This window comes from Chaetodon auriga, chromosome 7 (assembly GCF_051107435.1).
Source record: "Chaetodon auriga isolate fChaAug3 chromosome 7, fChaAug3.hap1, whole genome shotgun sequence".
Taxonomy (NCBI): Eukaryota; Metazoa; Chordata; class Actinopteri; order Chaetodontiformes; family Chaetodontidae; genus Chaetodon; species Chaetodon auriga.
The window spans coordinates 27,499,255-27,525,990 of NC_135080.1; the positions used below are offsets into that span (position 1 = coordinate 27,499,255).

Sequence of the window (26,736 nt, forward strand, 5' to 3'; positions counted from 1 at the left end):
CCTTTATTTTATTCCTGTCAATAAAGATCATGAAGTAAGAGCCAAACCAACAAACCTACTAACAAGTTATGCAAGTATCCAGACCTTGATCTTCTTCCTCTGTGCAACAGAGCTCCATAGTTACACAAAAAGTATTAAGAACACATCAGTGAGCCACCCTGTTGCACTGGGTGACATGCTCCCTTATTACCATGGACACACACTGTAGTTTATTTTGTCTCACATCCCACATACACCATCCTGCTGCTCCAAAAATTCACTAGAGCACTAAATGTGTATTGTTCCAGTGCTGAAAATAGTCCAAAACAAATGCACTATTTACTCTTCTTTGACTAAAATTTGCTCATAACTACAGTGGCTAGCTGTTTAAGGAAATTCATTATCCATGTTTAAAAACAAAACCACATATTTGTGTTGATAAAGATTTTCATCTTCAGGAGGAAACAATGGATGGGGGATGACAGAGCTACAAACTCAAACTACTCAACTCAACTCTCAACAGCCACAGAGGCAGATTGCTGAAATTTTTTTAAAAACCCGAATATGACCCCTGGGTTACTCCTTTTCTAACCCGAATATTTGGTCATGTATACACCTATCGGAATATCCCCATCGAACGGAACATTAATTTGTGTTGTTCTATTCGCAAGGAATCTTGGTCTTTTGAGTGCGAAATGGAGGACACCACACTTTTGGAGCGAGGAGGAGACAAGTCACCTCGTAAGTGTGGTGAAAGACATGAATATCATGTCTTTTGACATGAATATCATGAATATCATGTCTTTTGTAGACGCTACCGGTATAGCGAGATATACAAGAAGGTGAGCGAAAAGTTACGAAGCTGAAATGACGCGCATTGTGTCATGACATTCGCCGTGCATCGACACGTTGTCCGTGCGTCGCTGTTTTGATCGGGATATCCCAATTGATTACAATTACCATGTATACAGGAATAACCCTGTTTGCTCACGCATGTAAACAGGTTATTCCGAATGTTTCAGAAACCGGAATATTGACCATAACCCGAATATTGACTGCATGTAAACGTAGTCAGTGTGTTTTAGCATAGCAGAAGTCAGAGAGAGGCAAGAGTAGAGAGACTGGTGACTGCCATGCTGAATGCATGGAGTAATTTTTGTGGAGACTGTGATGGGCAATGAATGATCACTCCATCCCTGCAGTATTTTGGATTAGTGACAAAGTGAACTGAGGCCAATGTCAAGCTTCATAGACAGCTGTTGGCATGAGAAGAAGACCAGAGCAGATCTGACCGGCTGACCAAGCCAGGCAGTGTTAAATTCCGGTCCTTTCTTTACTGTACTCTGTTCTGTACACATTAGCCTATTGTAATGTTGCAATACTGCTCTCCTTTATGAGAGCCTGGCTCTGCAGCACCAACATTCCACTGCACATCCAAGTTAAAATTTGTGTGTGACTGCTGCAGCAATGCAACTGACTTTGAGTTCAGAAGTACAGGTTGGCAAAATGCACATATTTGCTATTTAAGCACGCTAATCCCCTATCTCTCCACTCCACCATTTCTCACACTTTGCTAGTGGCAGTTTACCTGTTGCTGATTACACTAGTTATTCTGTGAGTAACTTGATGACAGGCCAAAATGAAACTTGTCTGTTGTGCCTCTGTGCACTGCAAACCAGTGCCTGTACAGAGTCAAAGATCTTTTGTGAGAGAGGAACCTCCACTTGGTAACACCAATGTACAACCATGAGTGGATTAAGTCTTTCCACCAACTCCAAATGAGTGACATGTCTTCACTCAAACTGATCGCATCACATCAACTTTGGTTTTCCAGTTAAAATTCTTAAAGCTTAAAACATTATCATTTTAAACCATGACCTTCAGTATTTGGATCATATGCCTCGTGAAAAATAGGGTGTGTCAGCTACAACTACAGCAAACCATAGCACTGACGTGCTGATGCACTAAGGTGAGCATATTGTCTCATTTCCTGTTGTTTGCTCATCGTTTAAATTGTTCTGTCATTTGTTACAGCGGCTAATTACCCACTATTTAAACTAACATTAGTGCTGCTCAAGCAGTCAGAAGTCTCTCTGACCAGCAATGACATGTTTAGCCTCATGTCATCATTCAATTGCTGGCTGTCGAGGTGGTGTCCAGCAAATGATGTGGACTTCATAGATAATAGACTTTCTGGGGAAGACTTAGGTCTGATTAGGAGAGACAGCATCCATCCCACTTTGGATGGAGCAGCTCTCATCTCTAGAAATCTGACTCCGGATTTTATTAGTGAACAAAACCCGCGAAAACCCAGAGTTGAGTCCAGGAGGCAGAGCATGCTTCTCTGTGCTTCCATTAGAGCAGTTACCCAACCAATACTCCATAGAGACTGTGTCCGCCCCCCACCCACGTAAACTAATTAAATCAAAAGTAAACAGAGGAGGAGTTATACATAAAACCAAAACTAAAACAACCACTGCAATAGTACAAGATAGGAGAATTAAATATAGACTCCTTAACCTCAGATCTCTGTCCTTGAAAGCTGTACTAGGAAATGAGTTAATATCAGACCATAATATAAAATTTTGTCTGACTAAAACTTGGCTGTGTCATGACAAGTCCTCCGAGCCATATTAATATTCACATTCCTCGAGGCAGTGGCCAAGGAGGCAGAGTTGCAGCCATTTTTGACTCAAGCCTATTTGTCAACCTTAAACCTAAACTCAATTTTAACTCATCTGAAAGCCTTGTTCTTAGTCTTTCACATCAAAACTGGAAACAGTGCAGTCAGTTTTATCTGTCATAGTTTACCGCTCTCCTGGTCCTTATTCTGAATTTATATCTGCGTTCTTTGAGTTTCTATCAGGTTTAGTCCTTTAAACAGATAAAGTAATGATTGTGGGTGATTTTAATGTACACATCGACGTTGGTAATGACAGCCTTAGTACTGCGTTTATCTCATTATTCATCTCAGTTGGCTTCCGTCAAAATGTACATGAACCTACTAACTGTTTTCACCATACTCTCAGCCTTGTTCTGACATAAGGCATTGAAATTTAACCCCTAATAGTCTCCTCAGAGAATCCTCTTTAATCGGACCATGATCTAATAATTTTTGAATTCATATTACCAGACTACCTGCCATTAGGTAAAAATTCCTATGATTCCTACGCCATGGCTTTTGGGGGAGCTCTTTTTCTTTCGGGGAGGGGTTTACGTGAGTAAGAATTTGATATTGTGGATCTCTGGATGAAGTGAAAACCCAAACCACCCCACAGACACCTGCTCCAGGTGTGAATGTCTCTTTTCCTTTAATGGTACAAGATTTCGCCATGACTAAGCAACATTTGATATTTCTGTGACTTTTGCAGCAGATTTCATGATGCAGAATATAGCCCATGTTTAAGACATTTCTACCAGCCTTCATGACTCTCACTAAGCAATGAACTAAGCAGTCACAGTATGAGGCAACCACACACCAATCAGAGAAAGGCAACAGGATTGTAGGTGACAGAGTACAGACAGCACAGTAACAAACACAATCAACAAAAATAAACAAGCTTTACTTTTTACATGTCGCCTTGACATTTTAATGGCTTGGTTTTGATTTTGAAGTGAACTCTGAGCCACTTCAGGACGGAGAGGCAACCATTTCTCTTTTTTCTCTCCCTACTACCAGTACAGTATATTTTGCATCATGCAAAAGCATACAGCAATGTTAAAGAATGATTACAGAGCTTTTTCTGTGTTTCAAAGTAATTTAAAACAAAGGTCACTTGATGTTGCCGATCTGCAGCTGTCTTTTATCCACTAAATAAAAAACTAATAGAGAATTAAGATATTTTGCTGCTGGAGGATAATTGTTCTGCTGCTCTTTTGTTCATTCTCTGAACATTTTAAATATGCAGTGAAGGGGGGTCATGTGACGCAAATGTCGGAGTAGAAGCCCACTGCCTGTGCCCCTGCAGCTCGGCATCCTTTAGCTTATTTTTTGCCAGAATAGCCTGATCACAGTGAGTGGACATTGTAGTCTAGAAGTAGGAGAATGCCTAGCACTCAGAAAAGACTCAACCTTATTGCGAAATCCGCTAAATCAGCAGGGAATCAGTCACCTCCGACCGGCCAAGATAACATGGCAGACGACACGTGGCCTTTTCTAGGCCAAGTCGATGCCAGCAGCTTAGTGGAGAGAATAACTGCTAAAGTGCTTGAAGGCATGGAGGTTTCCTTTGATAAAAAGATCGACCCAGTTCTGAAGAAACTCGAAGCCTGCTTGTCTAAAATCGCCACACTTACCCACACACACTCTACACGGCTTACTGAGGCTGAAGGCCACATTTCAAACTCTGAGGACTCCACAGTGAGCGGTTATCCTAAAGCTCCACAATTTTCAGGATAAATTCCGGATCATGCCAGCGGCAAGGAAAGCATAGTCCCTGGTATATAATGGCGCCCCAATCATGATATTTGAGGATTTCTCTGCAGCCGTTTTACGGAAGTGACAGAACTTTTGCCAGGTGAAACAGCAGCTTAAGGAGAGCGGGATCGTCTTCGCCATGCTGTACCCAGCTGTGCTCAGGATTAAACACAACGGGCAGGAAAAAGCCTTTAAACATCCCAAAGAAGTGGCGGCCTTCTTGGATAAAGAGTCATAGTGCAGAGGATCTTCCCCCATGTTCCCTGCTGACTGAGAGTTTCTGTTCATTTCATATACAACACGCCACCGAGGTCATCTACTGAACTTCTCTGGGAATATTGGGTTGGGCAGGTGTTCAGCTCATCTTTTACTAGCAAGAGCAGAGGTGTCGTCGTTCTAATAAATAAGCATCTACCTTTGTCCGACGTCCAAACTATTTCTTATGAATCTGGTAGATATGTTATGTTAAGGGGCTATCTCCATGGCCAACTGGTGTCATTTCTGAATATTTATTTCTCTCCGGCGCAGTCTAATGACTTTGTTTCACAAGTTTTTTCTTTGTTTGCTGATTGGATTGATGAGAATACAGTCATAGCTGGTGATTTTAATTTTTACTAAATCACCTAAATCACTGGCAGTACAAAATTCAATGTCTAGGAGAGCTAGGGCCATATTGGATACATGTGACAAACTCAATCTAGTGGATACCTGGCGTATTTTACATTCTTATGATAAATAATTCACATTTTATTCTGGTGTAGACAAAACATGCAGTAGAATTGACTTTTTTCTCACCCCTAAAATCTCATTGAGTAATGTTAAGAGCTGCACTATTGGAGACATTATTATTTCTGATCATGCACCAATCTATATAACTTTAAATAACTTGAATCCTATTGGTCAAAGCCGACCTTGGAGTTACAATTTCTAAAAGAGCAATTGGACTATTTTTTTTTAAAGAGAATAAGACCCCTGATGTTTCTGCTGGACTGCTTTGGGACACCATGAAAACCTATATTCGAGGTCTAGTTATATCTTTCACCGCTAGGCTTAAAAAGAATAGTAGAACAGAGCAAAGGAAACTTGAGCTGGAACTGCACGAACTTCAGACTAAATACAACTTATCTCTATCAGCAGAACTAAGAAATGACATACAAGTGGTTAAGGTGGCATAAGAGAGTTTACCAACAAAGAGGCTGAAAAATCCATGTTTTTCATGAAGCAAATGATGTATGAGTTTCCTAACAAACCTAATCGATATTTGGCCCATCTTCTTCAAAATAGGGCCCCGGCCCAGAATATCTCATTTATCAGAGATTTGACTGGTATACATAACTATGATAATAGAGTAATCAATGACACTTTTAAAACATTTTATAAGCAGTTATATTCTTCACAGCTCAATCCCCTCTCGAAGCAAGATAATGATTGATTTTGTTGCAAAGGTGGATTTACCAAAAATTGCAGATGAACAGAGGGACAATTTGTGCAAACCAATAACTCCAATAACTTGTATCCAGCTACTCCCTAACAACAAAGTCCCAGGCCCTGATGGATTTAGCATTAGCATTCCTCCCTGTACAGCAGATGCTTTGGTTATTTCTCTCGACGCAAAGAAAGCGTTTGACAGGCTGGAATGGCCCTACCTATTTTTCACACTCCAAACATTTGGCCTGGGAGAGGTTTTTATTAAATGGATTCGGATCTTGTACACATTGCCCCTCTCAACTGTGATCACAAACGGGCTCAGGTCTAATAATTTTAAGATTGAACAGGGTACTAGGCAGGGCTGCCCCTTGAGCCCACTGTTATTTGCACTAGCTATGGAGCCTTTACCTGCCACCATTAGATAAGACACTTGTATTAGAGGGATCTCCTTAAATAATCAGGAGCCTAAAATTTCATTGTATGCTGATGAGATTTAGATTTTTTTAAGCTCCTCTGCACATTCCATCCCTAAATTGACAGAACTAATTAATAATTATGGCTCTTTCTCTGGTTACAAAATAAATTTTTCTAGTGTGTGAGTGAAGCCATGCCCCTCACAAACATTGGACCCAAACATCTCACAACCGTTTCACTGGTCTCCAGCAGAATTCCTTTACCTACATATAAAAGTCTCACCATGTTTAAAGGATCTATATAAATTAAATATCACCCCTCTCTTACAAACTATAAAACAAGACCTTGATAGGTGGTGTGGCCTGCCCCCATCCCTTCTAGGTCGTATTCATTTGATCAAAATGAGCATCTCCCATGCCTCCTATATTTCTTTCAGATGTTACCACTTATATTGTCAAAGAAAGTTTTTACAAAATTAAATAGTGCTATTATATCATTTATCTGGCGTACAAAAAGACCCAGGTTAAGATACAATTTTCTCTGTCTACCTATTAAAAAGGGTGGCTTAGCAGCACCTTCATTTTCATGTTACCTGTGGGCTGCACAGTTCAAGTTTCTGTTGGAATGGTTCATAGGTGATCCTAACTCTGTCTGGCTCAGTTGCGAATCACCTTCTTTAGGTAGGATCCCCTTGCAGAATTTGTTAATTGTAACCCCTTGTTGTTGTAACCCCTAGCGGGGTTGTTAACTCCTATTCATGAGAACCCTGACTTTCAAACTCGCCTTCAGGCTGGCCTGGCTGGTTGGAAGCACAAGAGCATTAAAGTTGTTGGGGACATGATTCCGGGAGGCTCAATCCTCACATTTCAACGAGTGAAAATCAAATATGGGGTCACCGATAGGGATTTCATTAAATTTGTACAAGTTCGAAACTTTATTCTGTGTAATTTGAAAGATTTTTCTGAAGGACTGGCCATTTCTCCTATAGAATCCCTACTGGTAAATAATATGCAACTGAAATCTTTCACTAAGATGCTTTATAAGAGTCTCTGTAATCTCAATGTGGATAATTCTGCTAAAGTAAAAGGCAGATGGGAATCTGACTTGGGTACAATAGGGTCTGAGGACTGGGATGCCCTGTGCGGCCAGCCCTCCAAGGTCCTGGTGTCTAACTCTGCCTGGGAGAGGCAATTCAAGATTTTGCATAGGCTGTATACCACTCCTGAAGCCAGACACAAAATGAACCCAACTCTGTCAGATCTTTGTACTAAATGTCAGTCTGCTGTCGGATCATTTATTCATTGTTTGTGGAGCTGTCCTCGTGTTCAGCAGTTTTGGATTATAATTATTCAACAGTTTAATGTAATTTTCAAGCATCATCTACATCTGAGCGCAAGGACTTGCCTGTTGGGACTAGATGATGAATTACCTGCCAAATTTTGCAACAGAGACCTTTTGCACCTTTTGCTGCTCTGTGCCCGGAAATGTATTCTGGCCTTATGGATCACTGATAAAGCTCCAACTCTCAATCAGTGGAAACAAATTGTGACCAGTATCATTCCGTTTGAAACTTACTCTACAGCATTGAAGGATAAACCCTTTTTATTTCATCAAACCTGGGATCCATTTCTCGACTACTTGGGTACCACAGCACCTCGTAGGATGAGGTCAGGGCTTATAGACCGGCGAGAAGCCGGTGGCCCGTGACCAGCACCAGGAAACTGCACCTGGTTCTGGGGCCTCTGCCATCATGCCCCCGTTAACGGACACCATAGCCTTCCCTCCACTCATGGCTAGCTGCCCTCCAGCAGAGGGGTGCCCTGCATCAGGTGGATGTCCAACAAGGGGCCTCATCCTCTTCCCAGTGCAGGCGGCTGGTTAAGGATGTGGTGCGCTGGCACTCCTCACGTTCCCCCCACCAGGCGAGGCATCACACCCGGGGTCCTGGTGTGGGTGGCGGGGTGGCTGAGCTGGCTTGCCCCCCTGAGATTGAGCGGCCGCTCCCACAACCCTCGTCATCTGGGACTCCATCGTGAGGCACATCCGCATGAGGGGGGCGTCCACCCTGTCCTTCCCCGGCACCACCGTTATGGACATAACAGGGAAAATCCTGGATATCCTGAGCTCGCATCCGCGGGCGAGAAGGATTATAAGCCACGCAGGAGTGAACAACATCGCCAGGCAGCAGTCCGAACTTTTAAAGCGGGACTTCACCCACCTTTTCAACGCTGTGTCACAGTCCCAGGTGAGTGTTTTCATCTCCAGCCCTACCCCAACCTGTGGCAGAGGGATAGGCAGCTTCAGCAGGCTGCTCAGCCTCAACACCTGGCTCTCCTCTGCCTGTAACTCTCACCATGTCGGCTTCATTGACAACTTTGATGTCTTCTGGGAGAGACGGCATCTCTTTGGTCCAGACGGTCTCCACCTGAACATAGCAGGTGCCCGCATGCTGTCCGCTAACCTGGCATATGGTGTGCAGCATACCAGTCTCCCCAAACCAGCACCAGCTGATCTGTCCGTGGTATAATCACACCCACGTGATTGACTGCCTGCACGTCTCACACACACACACACACACACACACACCCTACACCCCCCGTCTACCCACAGAAGTACTGGACAGCACTGTCCACACCATTACAACCGTCATCTCACACAGAACACACAAACCAAGGAATGTTTTCAGACCACGCACACAGACTACCATCCAACCGTTTCACTACGATGAGCGCACGTTTGGCACGAACATTAACATGGCAGTGCTGAACGTGCGCTCTCTTTTAAACAAGACCTTTTTAATGAATGATGTGATTTTTGATTATAAGTTAGGCTGTCTTCTTTTAACTGAGACATGGCTTGGCACTGATGCACCTGTTGCTCTCACCGAGGCTTCCCCACCAAATTGTAACTTAATATTTTCTACTAGAGAGGGTAGAAAAGGAGGTGGAACTGCGTCAATAGTAAATGACGCACTGACTTCTACTGTCGACCTGGCTGTGTCTGACCACTACTGTGTGTTTTTTAATATCACCGGTTTTTACCAGCGGGATGCCCCAGTGAGAACAGTGAGGAGGCGCTACCTAACTTCTGAAGTGGCTGCAAATTTTATTGAGATTTTACAGAGCACTCCTGCTGAAATTTTACCTGCACCCTGTGATTTTATCGTTGATAGTTTTAACAGCAACAAGTCCACTCTCGACTCAGTAGCTCCACTTTAACTAAAACAATCACAAGAAAACCTACACCCCCATGGAGAAACAACAATGAAATACATAAACTGAAAAGACAATGCAGGAGTACCGAGAGGAGATGGAGGAAGTCTAAACTAACAGTCCACCTCAAGACTCTACAGTAACAACTCAAAACCTACAATAACGCAGTTAAACAGGCAAGAATTTCTCACAACTTATCATAGATCACAAAAACAACCCCTGGTTCCTCTTCTCCACCTTTGATATTTTAACAAGCACAAATTTTAATAAAGTTCTTAACATGCCATCTAATGCTCTTTGTGAGAACTTTGCAGACCACTTCAGAACCAAAATCAAGGACATCAGATCCAGCCTTTTATCCCAACAAGTTTTATCTGTTAACACACTGGAATTGTTGTCCTTGCCTGAGGAAACACTGCAGAGTTTTGCCCTGGTTGATGCGAGGACACTTGGTCGAGTTTTCTCCCAAGTAAACCCAACAACCTGCCTTTTAGATCCAATTCCCACCACTTTTAAAATCATTTTATGGATTCTTCGAGGAACAGTTTTTAAACATTATGAATTGCTCCCTTCAGACGGGTGTCTTCCCCACCGCTTTTAAAACAGCTGTGCCCCTTCTGAAGAAGAGCACTTTAGACCCCAGCGTTTTCAATAACTACTGACCTGTATCCAACTTACCCTTTTTAAGTAAAATTTTAGAAAAACTGTTTTTTAACCAAGTCAGTGACTTTTTAAACAGAAACAACATCTTTGAGAGACCTGGTTTTAGGATAAACCACAGTACCAAGACAGCACTTTTAAAGATTTTAAACGACATCAGGTGGAACTTAGATAACAAGAAACTCACAGTCTTGGTTCTACTGGATCTAAGCGCCATCTTTGATACAGTAGACCATCACATTTTATTAAATAGACTCAGACACCTGGTTGGCCTCTCTGGTACTGTTTTTAAATGGTTCCACTCCTATCTCACGGACCGATGTTTTTATGTAAGTATGGATACTTGTTCCTCAGGAACCCATGAAATTAGGTGTGGGGTTCCCCAAGACTCATTTTTAGGTCCAATTCTTTTTAATCTTTATATGCTTCCTCTCAGAGACGTCATTAGGAGACACGGCATCAGTTTCCATAGCTATGCTGATAATACACAGCTGTACACTGCCGTGTCTCCTGATGACACAAGGCCAATTGATGCCCTTTTTAACTGCATTTTAGATATCAAGTCATGGATGGCAGGGAATTTCCTACAGCTCAACCAGGACAAAACAGAGGTTTTAGTTATAGGTCCTGAAGGCCAGACTGAGAAACTTTTACCAAAATTACAAGATTTTAAACCAACCCAATTTGGGTTGGTTTAAAACCTGTCCACTTCAGGATCGATTTATAGGTTCTTTTACTAGTTTTTAAATGACTTAACGGCCTTGCGCCCTCTTACTTATCTGACCTGCTTTTACCATATCAACCCTTGTGGACCCTGAGGTCCTCCGACACCGGCCTTTTATCCATACCAAAAGCCAGAACAAAAACACATGGTGAGGCGGAATTTAGCCACTATGCCCCACACCTGTGGAACAGCCTGCCGGAGAGCCTCAGGACTGCAGAGATTGTTGAGATTTTTAAAAGAAGGTTAAAGACACACCTTTTTAATCAGGCTTTTAACTGACCTTTAAATTCTTCTTACATTTTTATCATTTATCTTATGTTGATGCCTTTAATTCTGCTGTCTTATATTTTGTATTATTTTACCCTATTTTATCTACTTTACTGATTATCTTATGAACTTCTCTTCTTTTAACTGTTTATTTTTTTTTTAATTCCAGTGTTTCATCAGGGGGGTCCTCCACACTGAGATTGTGTCTGGTCTGCTGCCGGGGGTGCTGTCCTCGGGCCCCTTTGGCCCAGCTGGTGGTAGGGCTCCCTACCTTGGTGTGGGGACTCTATCAGGGTCAATCCTCAGTGCCTTGCCATGTCTCATTACTCCTGCTACTGTCTGTGGTGAGAATGTCGTTGTGTGTGTGTGTGTGTGTGTGTGTGTGTGTGTGTGTGTGTGTGTGTATGTATGTTGTTGAGGTTGTGTGTTAGTACACATGGAGGGTGGGAGGGTTGGGTTTTTGGTGTTGTTCTGTTTTTATTTATATTGTTTTTAACTCTTGTAAAGCACTTTGTGTTGCATTATGTATGAAAAGTGCTATATAAATAAAGTTTGATTTGATTTGATTTGATAAGTGCAGCTTCAAAACCACTACATATAGAATTTGAAACTATATATTTATTTTTATCATAACTCTTTGTGGTAGTAGTATCAGAAAAGACACTGCCATGACAAAAGTAATATTTGGCTCATTGGACCAGTGATCCTACTATAACTGAACAACAAAATGGTTAAAATATTTTCCCTGACATACTGTGGTATATTTCTACTGTACGACTGGAATGTAATCCCCAAGTCAGTCCCCAAGTGTTCAATGTACAGTAAGTGTGAATAAAATGAGGGATGTCTAGCACAGAGATGTTGTTAGCACACTCACCAGTTAGTGGGTGGATGTGGAACTTCCCATGCTCATTGCCTGATCGGATACTGTAAGTGATCTCAGCATTGGTCCCAATGTCCTTGCTGGCAGCATAAACTCTCAGAACCTCTGTTCCCACTCCCACATCCTCTGGCACTGTCGCCAGGTGATCACGGCGCTCAAACACAGGCGGGTTATCATTTATGTCCAGCACAGTGATTGTGACATTGACCAATGAGGAGAGGGGCAACGGTAAACCCAAGTCAGATGCATGGACTGTTATCTGATAAGTTGGCTGGACCTCACGGTCAAGAATGCGTTCCAAGACCACGATGCCTGAGGACTTATCAATAGAGAAGGACCCTCCTGCAGAGTCGGCCAGGGAGTAGATCACCATACGGCCTGGACCTGCTGCAGAGCCAAAACAGGAGTGTCAGGTACACAGGGAGATAAAGAAAGGTAAACAGAGGTACACAAATGTTTCAAGCACTCAATGTGTTCTCAAGAAAGTGCTTGTTGGATTGTTTAACTGTGTCTTCCAATGATGACTACTTCTGACAATTTTTGTATGTTTTTGATACGAACAAGTGTAACACCATGAATAACTCTGAGGACAGCTGTCCTCATAAGTATATTTAAATCAGTCAAGCCTTCAAATTCTCAGTAAAGACACAGAATTGTTGGGCAGATATCAGGGAGGAGATTATTTTACTCACATTTACTTAATGAAGAATTTCTTATCAATAAAATATAGTAAATACAGTGGCATCTGAAGCACTACTCGTAGGAGTGGTAACACAAGCAGTAGTAACAATAATACTAGTTGTAGTATCACCTTCATCAGGGTCTATGGCTTGGATGCGGGTAAGCAGGGCTTTGGTGGCAGTGCCTTCGTAGACGCTGGTGGTATACTGTGAGAGAGTGAAGATGGGTGGGTTGTCATTCACATCAGTCACGACCAGCTGTATCTCAGCTCGGCACCACCGCCCACCACCATCAGTTGCCTGTGCAACCAGCCGGTAATCGGGTGTCATCTCACGGTCCAGAATCACAGATGACTTGACCTCACCTGGGCAGGTTAGAAACAACATTTTAAACATGAAGAGATGGAGCCATAAAGGGGTGAGAGATTGTCTCATATAAGTATCTACAGAGTACACCATGTCATACCAGTGTTCGGGTCTATGATAAAGTCCTGGGATCCAGGACCATGTAAGGAGTACTGGATCCATGCACTGATGCCCACATCTGCATCTGTAGCTCCAACCTTCAAAAGTACACTGTTGACTGGGAGATCCTCCGGAATGGAGGCACTATACACAGTCTGCAGATACACACACACACACACACACACACACACACACACACACACACACACACACGGCAAACAAATAAAGAAACCCAGTCACTGGAATAAAATGACATTATGAAAGGTAGGTGAACCTTTGACATTGGGTATGTTTACAGTTAGCCTAGTCAAATAAATGTGGTAGGCTTACAGTGCATTTAAAATTAACTCCCATTTGCCACTGTATTTAACAATCACTGTGGTTGAATCACCTGGTCACAGATGGGGCTGTTGTCATTGGTGTCTATCACTGTCACCTCCACTGTTGCTTGGGAAACAAAGAGTCCATCACTTGCAGTGACATTGATGATGTAGAGGTTCCGTTCCTCCCTATCTAGCGGCCATTTCACATACATCTTCCATTCACCCTGCACTAGACCCAGTGCAAACACACCACGATAGTTCCCCCCTAGACAACACACAGACAGAGAGACAGGTCTAAGATACAGCATTAGTAGAGGCGAAGTTCAACCAATCACATCAATGAACTATATGAAGTGCTAGGAGATCAAAAACTCTTGCCAAGCCACCTGCTCATTATGAGCGTTATCCACTCAAACACACCAATGGCACAGGATCGAGTGGGGTTGGGTTCAGTTTCTTCCCCAAGGATACTGCCAAGGCCAGGGATTGAACCACCCACCTTCTGGTAGGTGGATAACCGCTCTACCTCCTGAGCCACCTATAACTGATGCTACAGCAAAATCTACACTAACCCCTTTGGGAGGCGTCGTCGCTGTTTTTCAATGAAAACAAAACCTGCCTGTATTAGTTCCTGATAGGACACTGACTGGTCAAAGCCACTGCGGTTTGGCCACAAACACCTAACTTGAGGCCTGGGGAGAAGGAATTTTGGCTCATGTGATCTTGTCTGATCTTGGGATCTTGCGAATCCAGCTGCTTTGCAATGGTGTGTTTTTCAAGTCACAAGTAAGTCTCAAGTCTTGGCTATGCTGTCCTGAGTCAAGTCCCAAGTCAAGACCAACAAGTCACCAGTTAGGTCCAAGTCCTAAATGAGCCATTATGCATCATTGTTTTTTGAAAAGAATAACCGTTAGTATAGCAAATTTATAGTGTGTATTTATTACTTTCAAATAACCCTGAAAACATTAAAATAAAACTTATCAAGTGTTTCTTAGTGTGTTATTCTTGTTATGGTTACCATCATTTGTCATTTCTAAGTTGAATTGTTGTAGATATGTTAATGTTGTTACCATCTGTTTTTTGTAGAAAAATTTTATATCTGAAATCAGTTGCCTCTTTGATTGTCTGGAGACCTTTACCAACTTTACCTACTTGCTGTCAGTTTAATTTTGTTGTCTGAAAATTGAAGAGTTACCTTTAGTTTTAATTTTTCGGGTTGTTCCATGTTCCATGACCAAGTCATGACCAAGTTTGTTGTTAGTCAAAGGCAAGATGGAAGCGTATTTGATTTTGTCAAGTCAGGTCTAAAGTAACCAGAATGATTCTAATCAAGTCCAATTTACAGTACATACATACAAAATATCTATCTATCTATCTATCTATCTATCTATCTATCTATCTATCTATCTATCTATCTATCTATGTGTATGTATATATACACATATGCATATACATATAAGTATATATATGTGTGTGTGTGTGTGTGTGTGTGTGTGTATACTTATATGTATATATATATATATATACATACGTGTGTATATATACCTGTATGTATATGTGTAAATGTGTATATATATACGTGGACAGAGGAGAATGTAAATACCCACAGTTGGTATGTGAACCTTCACCTCCCAGCATCCTCTCCTTCAGACAAAACGACCTTCTCCTGGGGTCTACAATGACCTTTAATTGATGCTCTTGTGTGATGTTTCTGTGTTGTTCTGAGTCAGTCAGTAAAGATGGTTTGGGAATTATACAGATGTGTTTGGACAATGACACAATTTTTAGTTATTCTGGTTCTTTCCTTCAGCACGTCGGATCTGAAATGAAATAATTATTAGGCGTATGAAGTGCAGATTTCAGCTGTCTTGTGAGGAAGTCTATTATTTGGTCATCAAATTTAAAGAGTCTGCAATCAAGTACTAAAAGTGACTATTTTTTTTTAGGTTTATATGAACTGGTCCAACAACTTGTGGTCCCTTGAAATTAGCAGTATGTCAAATGGCTTAATTTCACATTCTGCACACTTCCAAAATAACAGAAATTGTGCCAATGTCCAAATAAGTGTGAACTGTACTTGCAGTACATAAAAATGGCAAAACTTACAGGTTCTAAGTCAGTGTCAATCCATCCTTGGTCAGTTTTTAAGTGAACCCTGCTTTGTATTGGCCCTCAAAGCAGTCAAAGCAAAATGATTGGCACACGCATATAACCCAAGAGTTTTCCAGTTGTTATGGGAACATCAAGTTAATCCACTGGATCTCCACTTACACAGTGAGAGTAGATGAAGACTTTTGTGTTGGTTCTAGCAGCCAACAACGGAGAAATTGCTATGCATTGCCCACAATGCTACTTCTTCATGTCACCAGCATTATAGCGAGGAAAATGGTTACCGGATGTAATTCCAGTTCTATGAGTCTAAAACGTTTGTCACACTAATGACAGTATAGCAAAGTCCATGTCGTGGCAGAATGTGACACAGACAGTGACGAAACCAATATACTGCCCACCATAGTGTGTACTCTCACTTGTGTAATCTCAACCTCATGAAAATGTTTGGAAACATTGGCTTTCGATGTGTATTTATGACCATCAATGCATTAACCTGAACACTGTTTCATCTTTCTTCACCTCCCCCAGTTCTCTCCAGCAGCAATTCAAAAATTCAGCTGTAGCATTACTTGTGACAGAATGATGTATGCATACTATGAATCAGTGGTGGAAGAAGTACCTAGATGTTATACTTCAGTAAAAGTGACAATACCACAGTGTAGAAACACTGCATTCCAAAATTTGCTTCAGTAAAAGTACAACAATATTAGCATTAAAATATACTTACACTACAAAAAGTGCAATACTAATCATGTAAAATTGCCCATTTCCGAATATTGTATATTATATTATTGAATTATAATTATAATGTAGTCATGCATATATTACTTAAATGTTGCAGCTGGTAATCGTGGAGCAATTTTTTCTAGTGTTGTGCAGTGGCCCGGTATAAAGGTGTCCACCAATATAGATTTGGCAATACTGTTTTCACCACAGGAGCTGTCCCTTAAGCTGTACACATGCACTGTCATTCAAATGTATAAACTGCTACCTGATACACAGCCAAACAGTGGGTGTATTGATAACATTGCACAGAGTGTAGCTGCTTCATACTCTTGTGCTTTTCTGTACATTGTTTTCCACTCTTTTTTTTTGACATTGCCGATATGTTCAAAAACATAGTGTCATAGTGTCAATATCAACTCCAAAACAATATTATTTTATTTTAAAACATTATTACAGAGGAGTCCTCCTCCTCCTGTTGAAAGCTCTACTCTCTCCAGGTGCCACCCTTCATCTAAACCAAACAGAGTATTTTCAGTAAGTGAGAACATGTCTGACAAGGACAAATGTACTACATGTGTTAAAGAGCAACTCTAGATAATGTCCGGTTCTGTTGTCTACAGAATCAGGTCCAGACATTGTCTGAACTTTATATGAGAAAATGGCTTTAGTATCTCTGCTATATATTCAGGGTGGGCAATGTAAAATGGCAATACAGCTGCCTTGAAAGGTGACATGATTTAGGAAGCAGACTGCTACCACATTCTCATGTGACCTGAGAGCTACTGTTGGTGGCAGTAATACACCTCTGTTGCATCTCTGTTGCTCTCATTTGGAACCTTAAAGCTTCCATTTTGAGAGAATGTTAATTTTGCTGATTTTAGTCTTTTTAACCTTAATTCCCAATGAAAGAAGAAAATAATCACATGTCGTATGGTAAAGTATTGTTATTTTATACAATTTATTAATTTAATTCACATAACAGCTACTATACCCTCATATATACCATTAGTATGATTAGTGGGATATAAAATTAAACATACAATGGTAGAAGATTTTGGCCATATCACCCGACCCTAATATATATGGCTGGGAACCCTGTTAGTTTCACCAATGGGATCATTTTGTCAATAATATTACACAACAATTTATTTGTTAATTATATTTTGTATTACCAATCAGAATCTGTAAAGTAACTTATGTTATGAATGTAATGGAGTAAAAAGTACAATATTTGCCTCTGAAATTTAGTGGCGTAGAAAAAGAAAGCAGCAGAAAGTGGAAATACTCCACATAAAGAAATGCTATATTCAATGAGTGGTTGACAACACAGTTACCAATGCACATTATTGCTGATACTGACCGAAAATTGCTGCAGATCAATCACTGCTGCTGTCTATCCTGCTTGAAACCATTCTGACAGGTGGACAGCACAGATTTGTTAGGAATTATTGAGAGTTGCATGAACCAAGTGACTGAGTGGCAAAACCTCTTTTTCTAGGTCACTTGCTGAGGCCTGTGTGAGCTGACCAATCAGAGGAGACTGGGCTTTTCGGGATGGAGGCCTCAAAGAGACAGGAGCCAAAACAGAGCATTTCAGACAACGAGTAGAGGTGCTGCATCAATGAACAGTATGAAAAAAATGTGTTTTTGAAAATTAAAACATATTCTAGTAGACACCCCAGTTAAAATTAAGAAATCGAAAATTAGCATGTCATGTTTAAAAATCAAATACAGGCTGATATGGCAATAAAACCTTTTAAACTGTCAAACATTGGTATAGAAAGCCTAAAAAATGTATTGTATTTGTATTGATCAAGTTAGTTTCTATCTGACAGTCATAATTCGTAACATGAGTTTGGTTAAAACGTTCTAGTCATCTCTATCTATGAAATATTCACATGCAAACACACAAATAAATCATAGACAAGCCTTTGGGAGTGACTGAATTTTAGTGTCTAGAGAAATATCCTAAAATTCAGATTTTCATCAAACTATAAAGACACCAAAGATGGCAGAAGAAAAATCAAATAGCTTCCCTTCTGTCAGGCTATGTCAGTGTCACTATAGATGAAACTGAGACAAATTTTTACAGCATGAAGGTGTGTTCTTCTTTTTTGATTTGCTGCTGGACTGTGAGATTAAGTAACATCAGGGGCCCGTTTCACAAAGGAGGTTCAACAAACTCCAAGTCTAATCCTGAACCCTGAGTTGATCTAGCCTGAGATAGGAAACTCCGAGTTTCCGGTTTCAGAACAGGTGATTTGAGTTAGTTCAATCAACTCAGAGTAGGTTAACTCAGAGTTAAGTGCGTGCACCACGACTATAAAAAGCCAACATCAATGGAGCCCCGATTCGACGAGTCACCATGGCGACGAGGAAGAGGAGGGCTGCGTTTTTTACCCCAATGGAACTCGAAATCTTAATGCGCTCATATGGCGAATTTGAGCAAGTTTTTAGAAAAAAGTGTAACACCGCTGCAGCTGCAAAAGAGAGGGAGGCGGCGTGGGAGAACATTGCTGCTAGGGTCAATGCGTAAATTTAAATGTAGTCCTTTGCAATCACAATAATATTACAAGGGAAAACTGCTTGAATGGTAGCTCATTAATTTATTTCATGTAGGTGCAATCCCGCGGGGGAGAAGCGCACTTGGTAGCAGCTCAAGATGAAACATAAAAACATTGTTCAAACAGGTAAGACACGGCATAATTTAATGGGGGTACCTCATTTTGATCATGTGTTACATTGTAAAGTAAATATTAAGTGGCTGTTTGACTGTGCAGTTGTTTTATCACCAACATAATGCTGCGCAAAGAAACACAGCGCAACACACAATATCTGCTGGGATGTGAGAGCATGACTCCGGCTGGCAATGTTGCAAATGTAAGGACGGATTACGTTGTGTATGTAGATGATGGACTGTGACGTGAAACGGTACCGTTCAAAAAGATAATTGTCTGGAAATGCCAGAACATCTATGCGCGGTCTGATAACCATCTCCCGACGAATATTTAATTCCCTGCGCAGTAATGCTGCACCTTCATCCACGGGATCGTTGTCAAAAGGACATGCCATGTTAGTGAAAAAAGTGGACTTCTAATATAGGCCTACTGACTGATTTTTTTAAATAACAGACGGCAGAACTATGTTATCCCAAAACTCGCCTGCTGACGAATGAATGAGGAAATCAAATACCGTGTGTGGCTGACAGAGGGCGGAGACAGAGAGAAACTCGAGGTTCATTGAGAAAAACCTGGTCCTGACCAGGTTAAGTTCATAGAGTCTGTTACTATGGTAACTGACCGAAAGCTTAAGTTACCTCTCTGTGAAACAGGCTAGAGTTACCCCTCTTTCTCTGGTTTGAGTTACCTCCCTTTGTGAAACGGAAAACTCAGAGTTTCCTTCATTTCAGGCTTTCACTAAACCTGCTTTGTGAAACGAGCCCCAGGTGGTTCTCTCTTGGAAGTGAAAAAATCTGTCAATATTTTTGACAGCTCATTTGCTTTTTTGCAGACATTTCTGTCACCTATATATTTCATTCTTTGTCTTCCTGCACTGTAGGAGCAGCTTATTCATCCTCACCTCCTCCTTCTTTAGCTGTCAAGAGTCACATCGCCACTCACATGTCTGTCATTCACTCCAGCTGGCTGGCTGATACTCATTACAATGCTATTAGGGGAAAAAAGTCTTTCCCTTTAAAAAGTCCTTCATTAGCTGTCCTGTTGGCATGACAGTCATCTGTCTTAAAGTCCTGGGGTAATAATGTGGTCCTAAGTTCCTTAGAACTTTTTGGCATGTCAATGAGCAGACAGCAAGTTAGCAAAGTCATTCCTGTGATCACCATGTGTATTATTGATGCAACGTTCAACACTGATCTTGCTTTCCTTTCCTAGATTCTTTTGCGTCCTTCCTTTGACTGAAAAATATCTTTTTGTGCCTTGAGCCATTGTTTGCCATGTCATGAAAAAAATTAATCTTCTACACATTTGGAAAAGGTAATGATACTGACCTCCCATTGATTCCCCTGGGTAAACCATACAGGAGCTTTTTAAACTAGTATTAAGACTGCTTATCTTCAAGTAACAGAAGATAAAGTTGTTAACAGCAGCTTTCATCAGATGCCCTGTAGTCTTCAAATTGTCAGTTCTAACACTATTTACTACTTCTTCCATCCCTGGAGAGCTGTAATTGCGTAAACATCACAGGCTGTCAGACAATCCTGGCATGCATGCAACCATGGAAAATTTGTGAATTGTTTACGGAATTAGACCTTTGATTTAGTGTATTATTTCTCTCCTCATGCTTATGAGTATAGAGGTCAGGGTGGAGGATGAGCAGGTACAGTGTCTGTCTTTCATGCAATACACTAGATTTGCATCTCTTCAAAGATATGCAATTAACAATCAGCTTTTTATCAATGGTTACCATGATCTTTCCTTAACTTTAGACAACACAAAATGTTTCAGTTGTCCAAGCTTAACCCTTCCTTAACTACAGTTTACTTGCCAGAATTGTTATGCAAAGGTATTGTGGAAAGCAAGAACTTCAAAGACATTCGGACTGAAAAAAAAAACAAAAAAAAACAAACAAAAAAAAAAAACAGAGAAAAGAGATTGTCATTGGACATAATCCAGGGCTTTGTAGAATTGCCCATTACCAGGATACTTGTCTAGCAATACAGTTGCATGCAATGACAGAAATTTACAGTGGTACTCACCAGTGATGTGGTAGCTGACTTGTCGGTTAACAGCAGAGCTGTCATCATCTCTGGTGTTCAGCACAGCCACCACCTCACCTGGTGGGTCACTCTCCTGAACTGAACCAAAGTAGTGTTGCTCCAGAAACTTTGGCGGGTTGTCATTGATGTCAGACACTGCTACGGTCACAGTGGTAGTACTGGAAAGAGACAAGGTTTCCCCAAGGTCTGAGGCCACCACTGTGAATGTGTAGGATGGATTGGTCTCATGGTCCAAGTCCTTCTGTGTGGAGATCCAGCCTGTGTTGCTGTCAATGCTGAAGGTGCCGATCAATGTGTCTGCATCCCCTTCTGACTGGATTAATGCCCCAAGACTGTATGTTACCTGACCATTGCCCCCTGAATCTGGGTCTTGTGCTTGTACTTGAATTATTCTGGTTCCAACTGACATTCCTTCCATAACTGTGGCCTCGTATAAGTTGGCCTCAAAGGCTGGTTTGTTGTCATTAAGATCCAACACTTTGATTTCAACATCAACAGAAGTCACAGAATCCAGTTTAGCCTGTTGTACTGTGGCAGTGACTTTGAAGTGATATCCCTTGATCATCTCATGGTCCAAGGGCTTATCAAGTTTGATGAAACCTGTATCCTTTTCCACCACAAACACCCCGTCTTGGTTGTTTTCTCCTGTCTCTCCATTAACCAAAGCAAAGGTAGCAGAGAGCGAGGCATATCCAGGAGGAGTGTTGAGACGTACTGCCCCTATGGCTGTACCTATAGCGGTGTCCTCTGGCATGCTAAATAAGTACTGATGTTGGCCAAAGGAAGGAATGAAGGCATCTGGAGAAAGAACATGGATGTAGACAGACACTAGAGAGTGCCGGACTGGACTTCCTCCATCTACAGCCTTCACAAAAAAAGACAATACAGAGTTTCTCAAGTGGCTGAAGCTGCCTTTAGTCACCATCCAACCATTGTCTGGGTCTATCTCCAAAATGTCTGCAACAGGGACGTGTGCCTCACTGTAGATAGAATATGTCACTTTTGCATTAGTGCCATCGTCAGGATCATAAGCCTGAATCTGCATCACCAAAAATCCTTTAGCCACATCAGATTTGACTGAAGTTCGGTACTCTGTGGCTAGGAAGCGAGGTACATTATCATTGTCATCCATTAGAGTAACTTGTACTGTACAGTAAGAGACACTTCCACCGGAGTCCTGGGCTGCTACTGTCAAAACAATGTCTTTATTGGCTGGGTCCTCACGATCAAGCTTTTCTACAATGGTGATCTGACCACTTGCATCAATGCTGAATTGGTCCTTGCCCATATCATTAACAAAGGAATACATGATGTGACCGAACACTCCAGGGTCTGCATCTGTTGCCTTAACCTGAAATGAAATAAAGTCATGAACATTTTATATTTCCATTATGTTATCAATGTTTCTTCTGAAAAATATACAATGATAAAAATCAATGAATTTCAATAACATTTACCTGTATAACTTTGGTTCCCACGGCAGAATTCTCCCTTAACTCTGCCTCATATATATTCTGGCCAAACACTGGACTGTACAAGTTGGCCCCCAAAACCTTAACATGAACCTGTGCAGTGCTGGTGAAGACCCCATCAGACACTGAAACATTGAGGCTGTAGGCAGGCTCCATTCTTTGTTTACGGTGGCTGGACAATGTGATGATTCCGGTCTTTTTGTCCATCACAAAGTTCATTCTTTCATTTCCTGACAAAATGCTGTACTCCAATTTAGCAAAATCCGAGCTGTCAGCATCTGAGGCCTGGACACAGGTTACAAAGTGACCTCTAGGTGCTAACTCATTCACGTATGCCTCATAGAGCAGCTGGTTAAAAACTGGAGGATTGTCATTCATGTCATTCACCATAACTATGACTGATACTTCACTACTTAATGGTGGGAAGCCATTATCTGTGGCCTTGACAATGAAGTCATACTTCTGGACTAGTTCATGGTCTAGCATCCGTGCTGTAAGGATTAAACCACTGCTGCTATCAATGTGAAAGTAGTCTGTGCTGTTGTGCACATCTGAGAAGATCTGGTATCGGACAACGTTGTTCTTCTCTGAGTCTTTGTCGGTGGCAATAACTTGAAGTGCTGGAGTTCCAATCATGGCTGTTTCAGACAAAACTACCCTATAGAACATTTTCTGGAAGATAGGTGGATTGTCATTTACATCCTGGACAACCAGATCTACATCAACCTCAGCACGGGCACCAGTCAGAGAGTCGGTGGCTCTGACAGTCAATTGGTAAGATGATGCTGCTTCAAAGTCCAAAGAGTGGATGACACTTATGACTCCAGTATCAAAACCAATGTCAAACTGAAGAGATGGGTCTCCATCAACAATGGTGTAAATTATGTTTTGACCTTCAGGACTAGTGGCATTAATACCAAGGATAGGGGTGTGTACAGCCACATCCTCATTTACAGAGACAGAATAAAATGATTTGTCAAAGACAGGCATGGCTTTGTTGACTACAGTGATGGGAAACTCTATAGTAGATGAGAGAGGTGGATAACCACCATCTCTGGCATATATCATCATCTGGTATTCCATATTGGACAAATCAGATTCAAAAGCCCTCTTGAGGCTGAGACTACCGGTCTGCTGGTTGATCTCAAAGTGACCATGGTCATCCTTGAGATAGTAAGACACCTCTCCATTAATCCCTTTGTCACCATCTACTGCCATCACCCTGAAAATGGGTGATCCTGGCTCAGCATCTACTTGAACAGCTGCATAGTAAGGAAGTCCAACAAACACAGGGACATTATCATTCACGTCCTCAACTTGGAGTCTAACCATGACTCTGGCCACATGTAGATGGTCATGCTCCCTTCTCGCCTCAACAATCAGTTCATAGAACTCTTGCTCTTCACGGTCAAAGGGTATGCCTGTTGTTTGGATCACACCAGATGTTGAACGGATTCTGAAGCATGTACCAGCATTCAACAAGTTGTACCTCAATGGTTCATTGAGACGGTTTCCAATAGCATTGACCACAGCCACTTTGGAGATATTTGACACATTCTCTTGAATAGATGAAGAGTAAAGGCTTTGGCTGAACCTGAGACCAGAGTCAAGAGCATCTCTGACAAGAATGGTCACCATAGCCGTGCTGGAGAATTTCCCATCTGAAACTTTGACACTGAAGCGGAAACGTTCTTTGGAGAAGTTATTGTGTTTTACTATGATGACTCCACTGGAAGGCTTGATGGCAAAGTGCTCCAGTACTCCATCAGTCAGAGAGTAGGTGAGCTCTGTAGAGACATCTTTGTCAGGGTCTATGGCTGAAACCTGCAATGCCTCTACTCCCACATATGTGGGGAGTAGCAGGACTGTTTCATAGGTATTCTGGGTGAAGCGAGGTGGTGAATCATTTGTGTCAATCACTTGTATTGTAACTTCAGTTGGGCTGTCTGCTGTCAACTGTGGCCTGCCATTGTCCCTTACATGAACATGAAAGTGGAAGATGGCCAATGTCTCATGGTCTAGATTAGCAATGGTTCTGATGGAGCCAGTTCCTGAGTCCACTGTGAAGAACATTTTTGCAGTGTCCTCAACAATCTGGTAGACCAACAGAGCATTTTGGTTGCGGTCAGCATCGGTAGCCTTAATTACTAGAGGTGATTCATCTGAGTTTAAGACCAAGCTGTTGACTGGTGCCGCCTCGCTGATGCTACCATGATAGTGAAGCTGCTGGAAAACTGGTGGGTTATCATTCTCATCCACTACCTGGATTACGAGAGTGGCATTGGAGGCCATGCCAGCCATGTTGATAGCCTGGACTATAAGGTTATAAAATGCTGTAGTCTCATAATCTAGAGGTTTTTGAGTAGTAATGACACCACTGTACTGATTTATCTGAAAAACATGATCCGTGTTGCCCTGCTTGATGTCATATGTGAGTGTGGACTGGCTGACTGCACTGACTGTTGTAACAGAGGTCCCTACCACTGCATTCTCTGTGATCTCAGCCTGATAATCAGGCTGAGGGAACTTTGGGCCGGTGTTATCAGAGAGGGTGACAGCAATACGCACTAAAGTGGTGGTGGACAGGGGAGGGGAGCCATTGTCAGTTGCTCTGACAGTGAGAACATAATGGCCAATGCTGGATAAGTCCAGGTCATGTGCAACAGTGATGATACCCAAAACTGGTTCGATATAAAATGCGACTCCAGTGTTCCCTGTTGGAAAATCAAAAAGAAAGATGAAACAAAATTATCATTTTGGTATATTTTTAACATCAATTATTTACAGTGAATAAAACATTCAGCATTCAAGAGCAATAGTCATCAGAGGTGCCTACCTGCTTCAATGGAGTAGTACAGCTCTGCGTTCTCCCCTTTGTCTTTGTCCAGGGCAGTGACCTGGACCACAGCTGATCCAACTGCGGCTGACTCATAGACAGAGCCTTCATACAGAGCACTGGTAAAGATGGGTGCATGGTCATTTGTATCTTCCACTTCTATTAGCACACGAGCCAGGTTCTTTCTGTATGGGAACTCTTGGTCCTTCACCTGTGGACAACACAAACAAAAAAAATAAATGACAAAACTTATCCTTGAGGATCACTATGAACCTCAAATCATGACCATATAATTACAAATCTTGTTCCCAGTGACACCATTGTCCAAAGTAAAAGAAACATAAAACCAAATGCAAAATGTCATCAGCCTATAAAACTCACTCACTCAAATTCTTTCACTGCACGTATTTCCCCAAACATTAATCTAGTAACAGTATACAGTTTGATATAAAACAATACTGACATTTTGCCATATAGTTATTTTTTCTTCCTATTTTTCAGATGCGATAGTTCTTCATACTACAAATTATGGTCAAAATAAATAACATGTAAATGAATTCTGTCTTCCTTTTGTTGGGAAACTGCTGTGCTGAAAACACATCAAAACCAAACTGTGAGTCAAAAGAGGTACATATTACAGACCCATTAATTTTGTGTGCCTCTCTTCTGCAGTATAACAACTAATTATACCTTGCAGATATAATTGACTATTGCTCTTACAAGTATGGCAAGCAAGCAACCAGGCTTAAAACACCAGTCAAGTTTATTGATATGGCAACTTTCACTGACACCAGTCACAAAGTGCTTTACAGTTAAATGAATAACATCAACAAAACAATAGAAACAATTAAAAAAAATGAAAATAAAACACCAGGTAAAACATAGAAGGGGGACAGACATAAGACAAAAGTTAAAACAACAAAATACCAAATGCTACCTAAATGCCAACCTTGGGTTTTTAACTGCTTTTAAATGAGTCCACAGAAACCAAGGACCAATAAGATCTGATAGCTTATTGAGAGACTATTCCAAAGTTTAGGGGCTACCAACTGGAGGTAAAAACAGATTACACTAATCCAACATGATGAGATAAAAACATGTATTAGAATCTCCATTTAGCTTTTAACACAATAGACCTAAGCCTGGTTATGTTTCTTAAATGAAAGAGGCCTCATAATGTCAGCATCATAACTTATGAATTGGTCAGAAATCACGGCAAGATAACACAGACTAGATTGAGAAGGTGAAGATAAGGCACCAAGATTCTACTTGATTGCTGTTTAAAGGTTATCAGGAGCAAGACTCAAGAATTGTTTACTATCCAGTTCCGAATAACATTTAAACAGTTGTTCAGCAAAGAAAGATTATGAGACTCATCGGGTTTCAATGAAAAATACAACTGG

General features: G+C 41.3%; 1 protein-coding gene across 12 annotated transcripts in view; it reads right to left on the bottom strand.

The window, feature by feature from the left end:
• LOC143323080 (protocadherin Fat 3-like) overlaps nt 1-26,736 on the bottom strand; it is a 244,803-nt gene that overhangs the window by 55,708 nt on the left and 162,359 nt on the right. For 6 of the 12 annotated variants that reach the window (XM_076734693.1, XM_076734688.1, XM_076734695.1 and 3 more), the window contains 7 exons: nt 25,334-25,544; nt 22,483-25,211; nt 21,005-22,376; nt 13,521-13,717; nt 13,131-13,284; nt 12,796-13,029; nt 11,979-12,371 (listed from right to left, as the gene is read on the bottom strand). In XM_076734693.1, coding sequence (XP_076590808.1) covers nt 11,979-12,371; nt 12,796-13,029; nt 13,131-13,284; nt 13,521-13,717; nt 21,005-22,376; nt 22,483-25,211; nt 25,334-25,544 — 5,290 coding nt within the window. Of the gene's footprint in view, nt 1-11,978; nt 12,372-12,795; nt 13,030-13,130; nt 13,285-13,520; nt 14,856-14,891; nt 22,377-22,482; nt 25,212-25,333; nt 25,545-26,736 lie in introns of those variants that run through there. The other 6 variants (XM_076734696.1, XM_076734694.1, XM_076734690.1 and 3 more) reach the window with 3 other exon arrangements.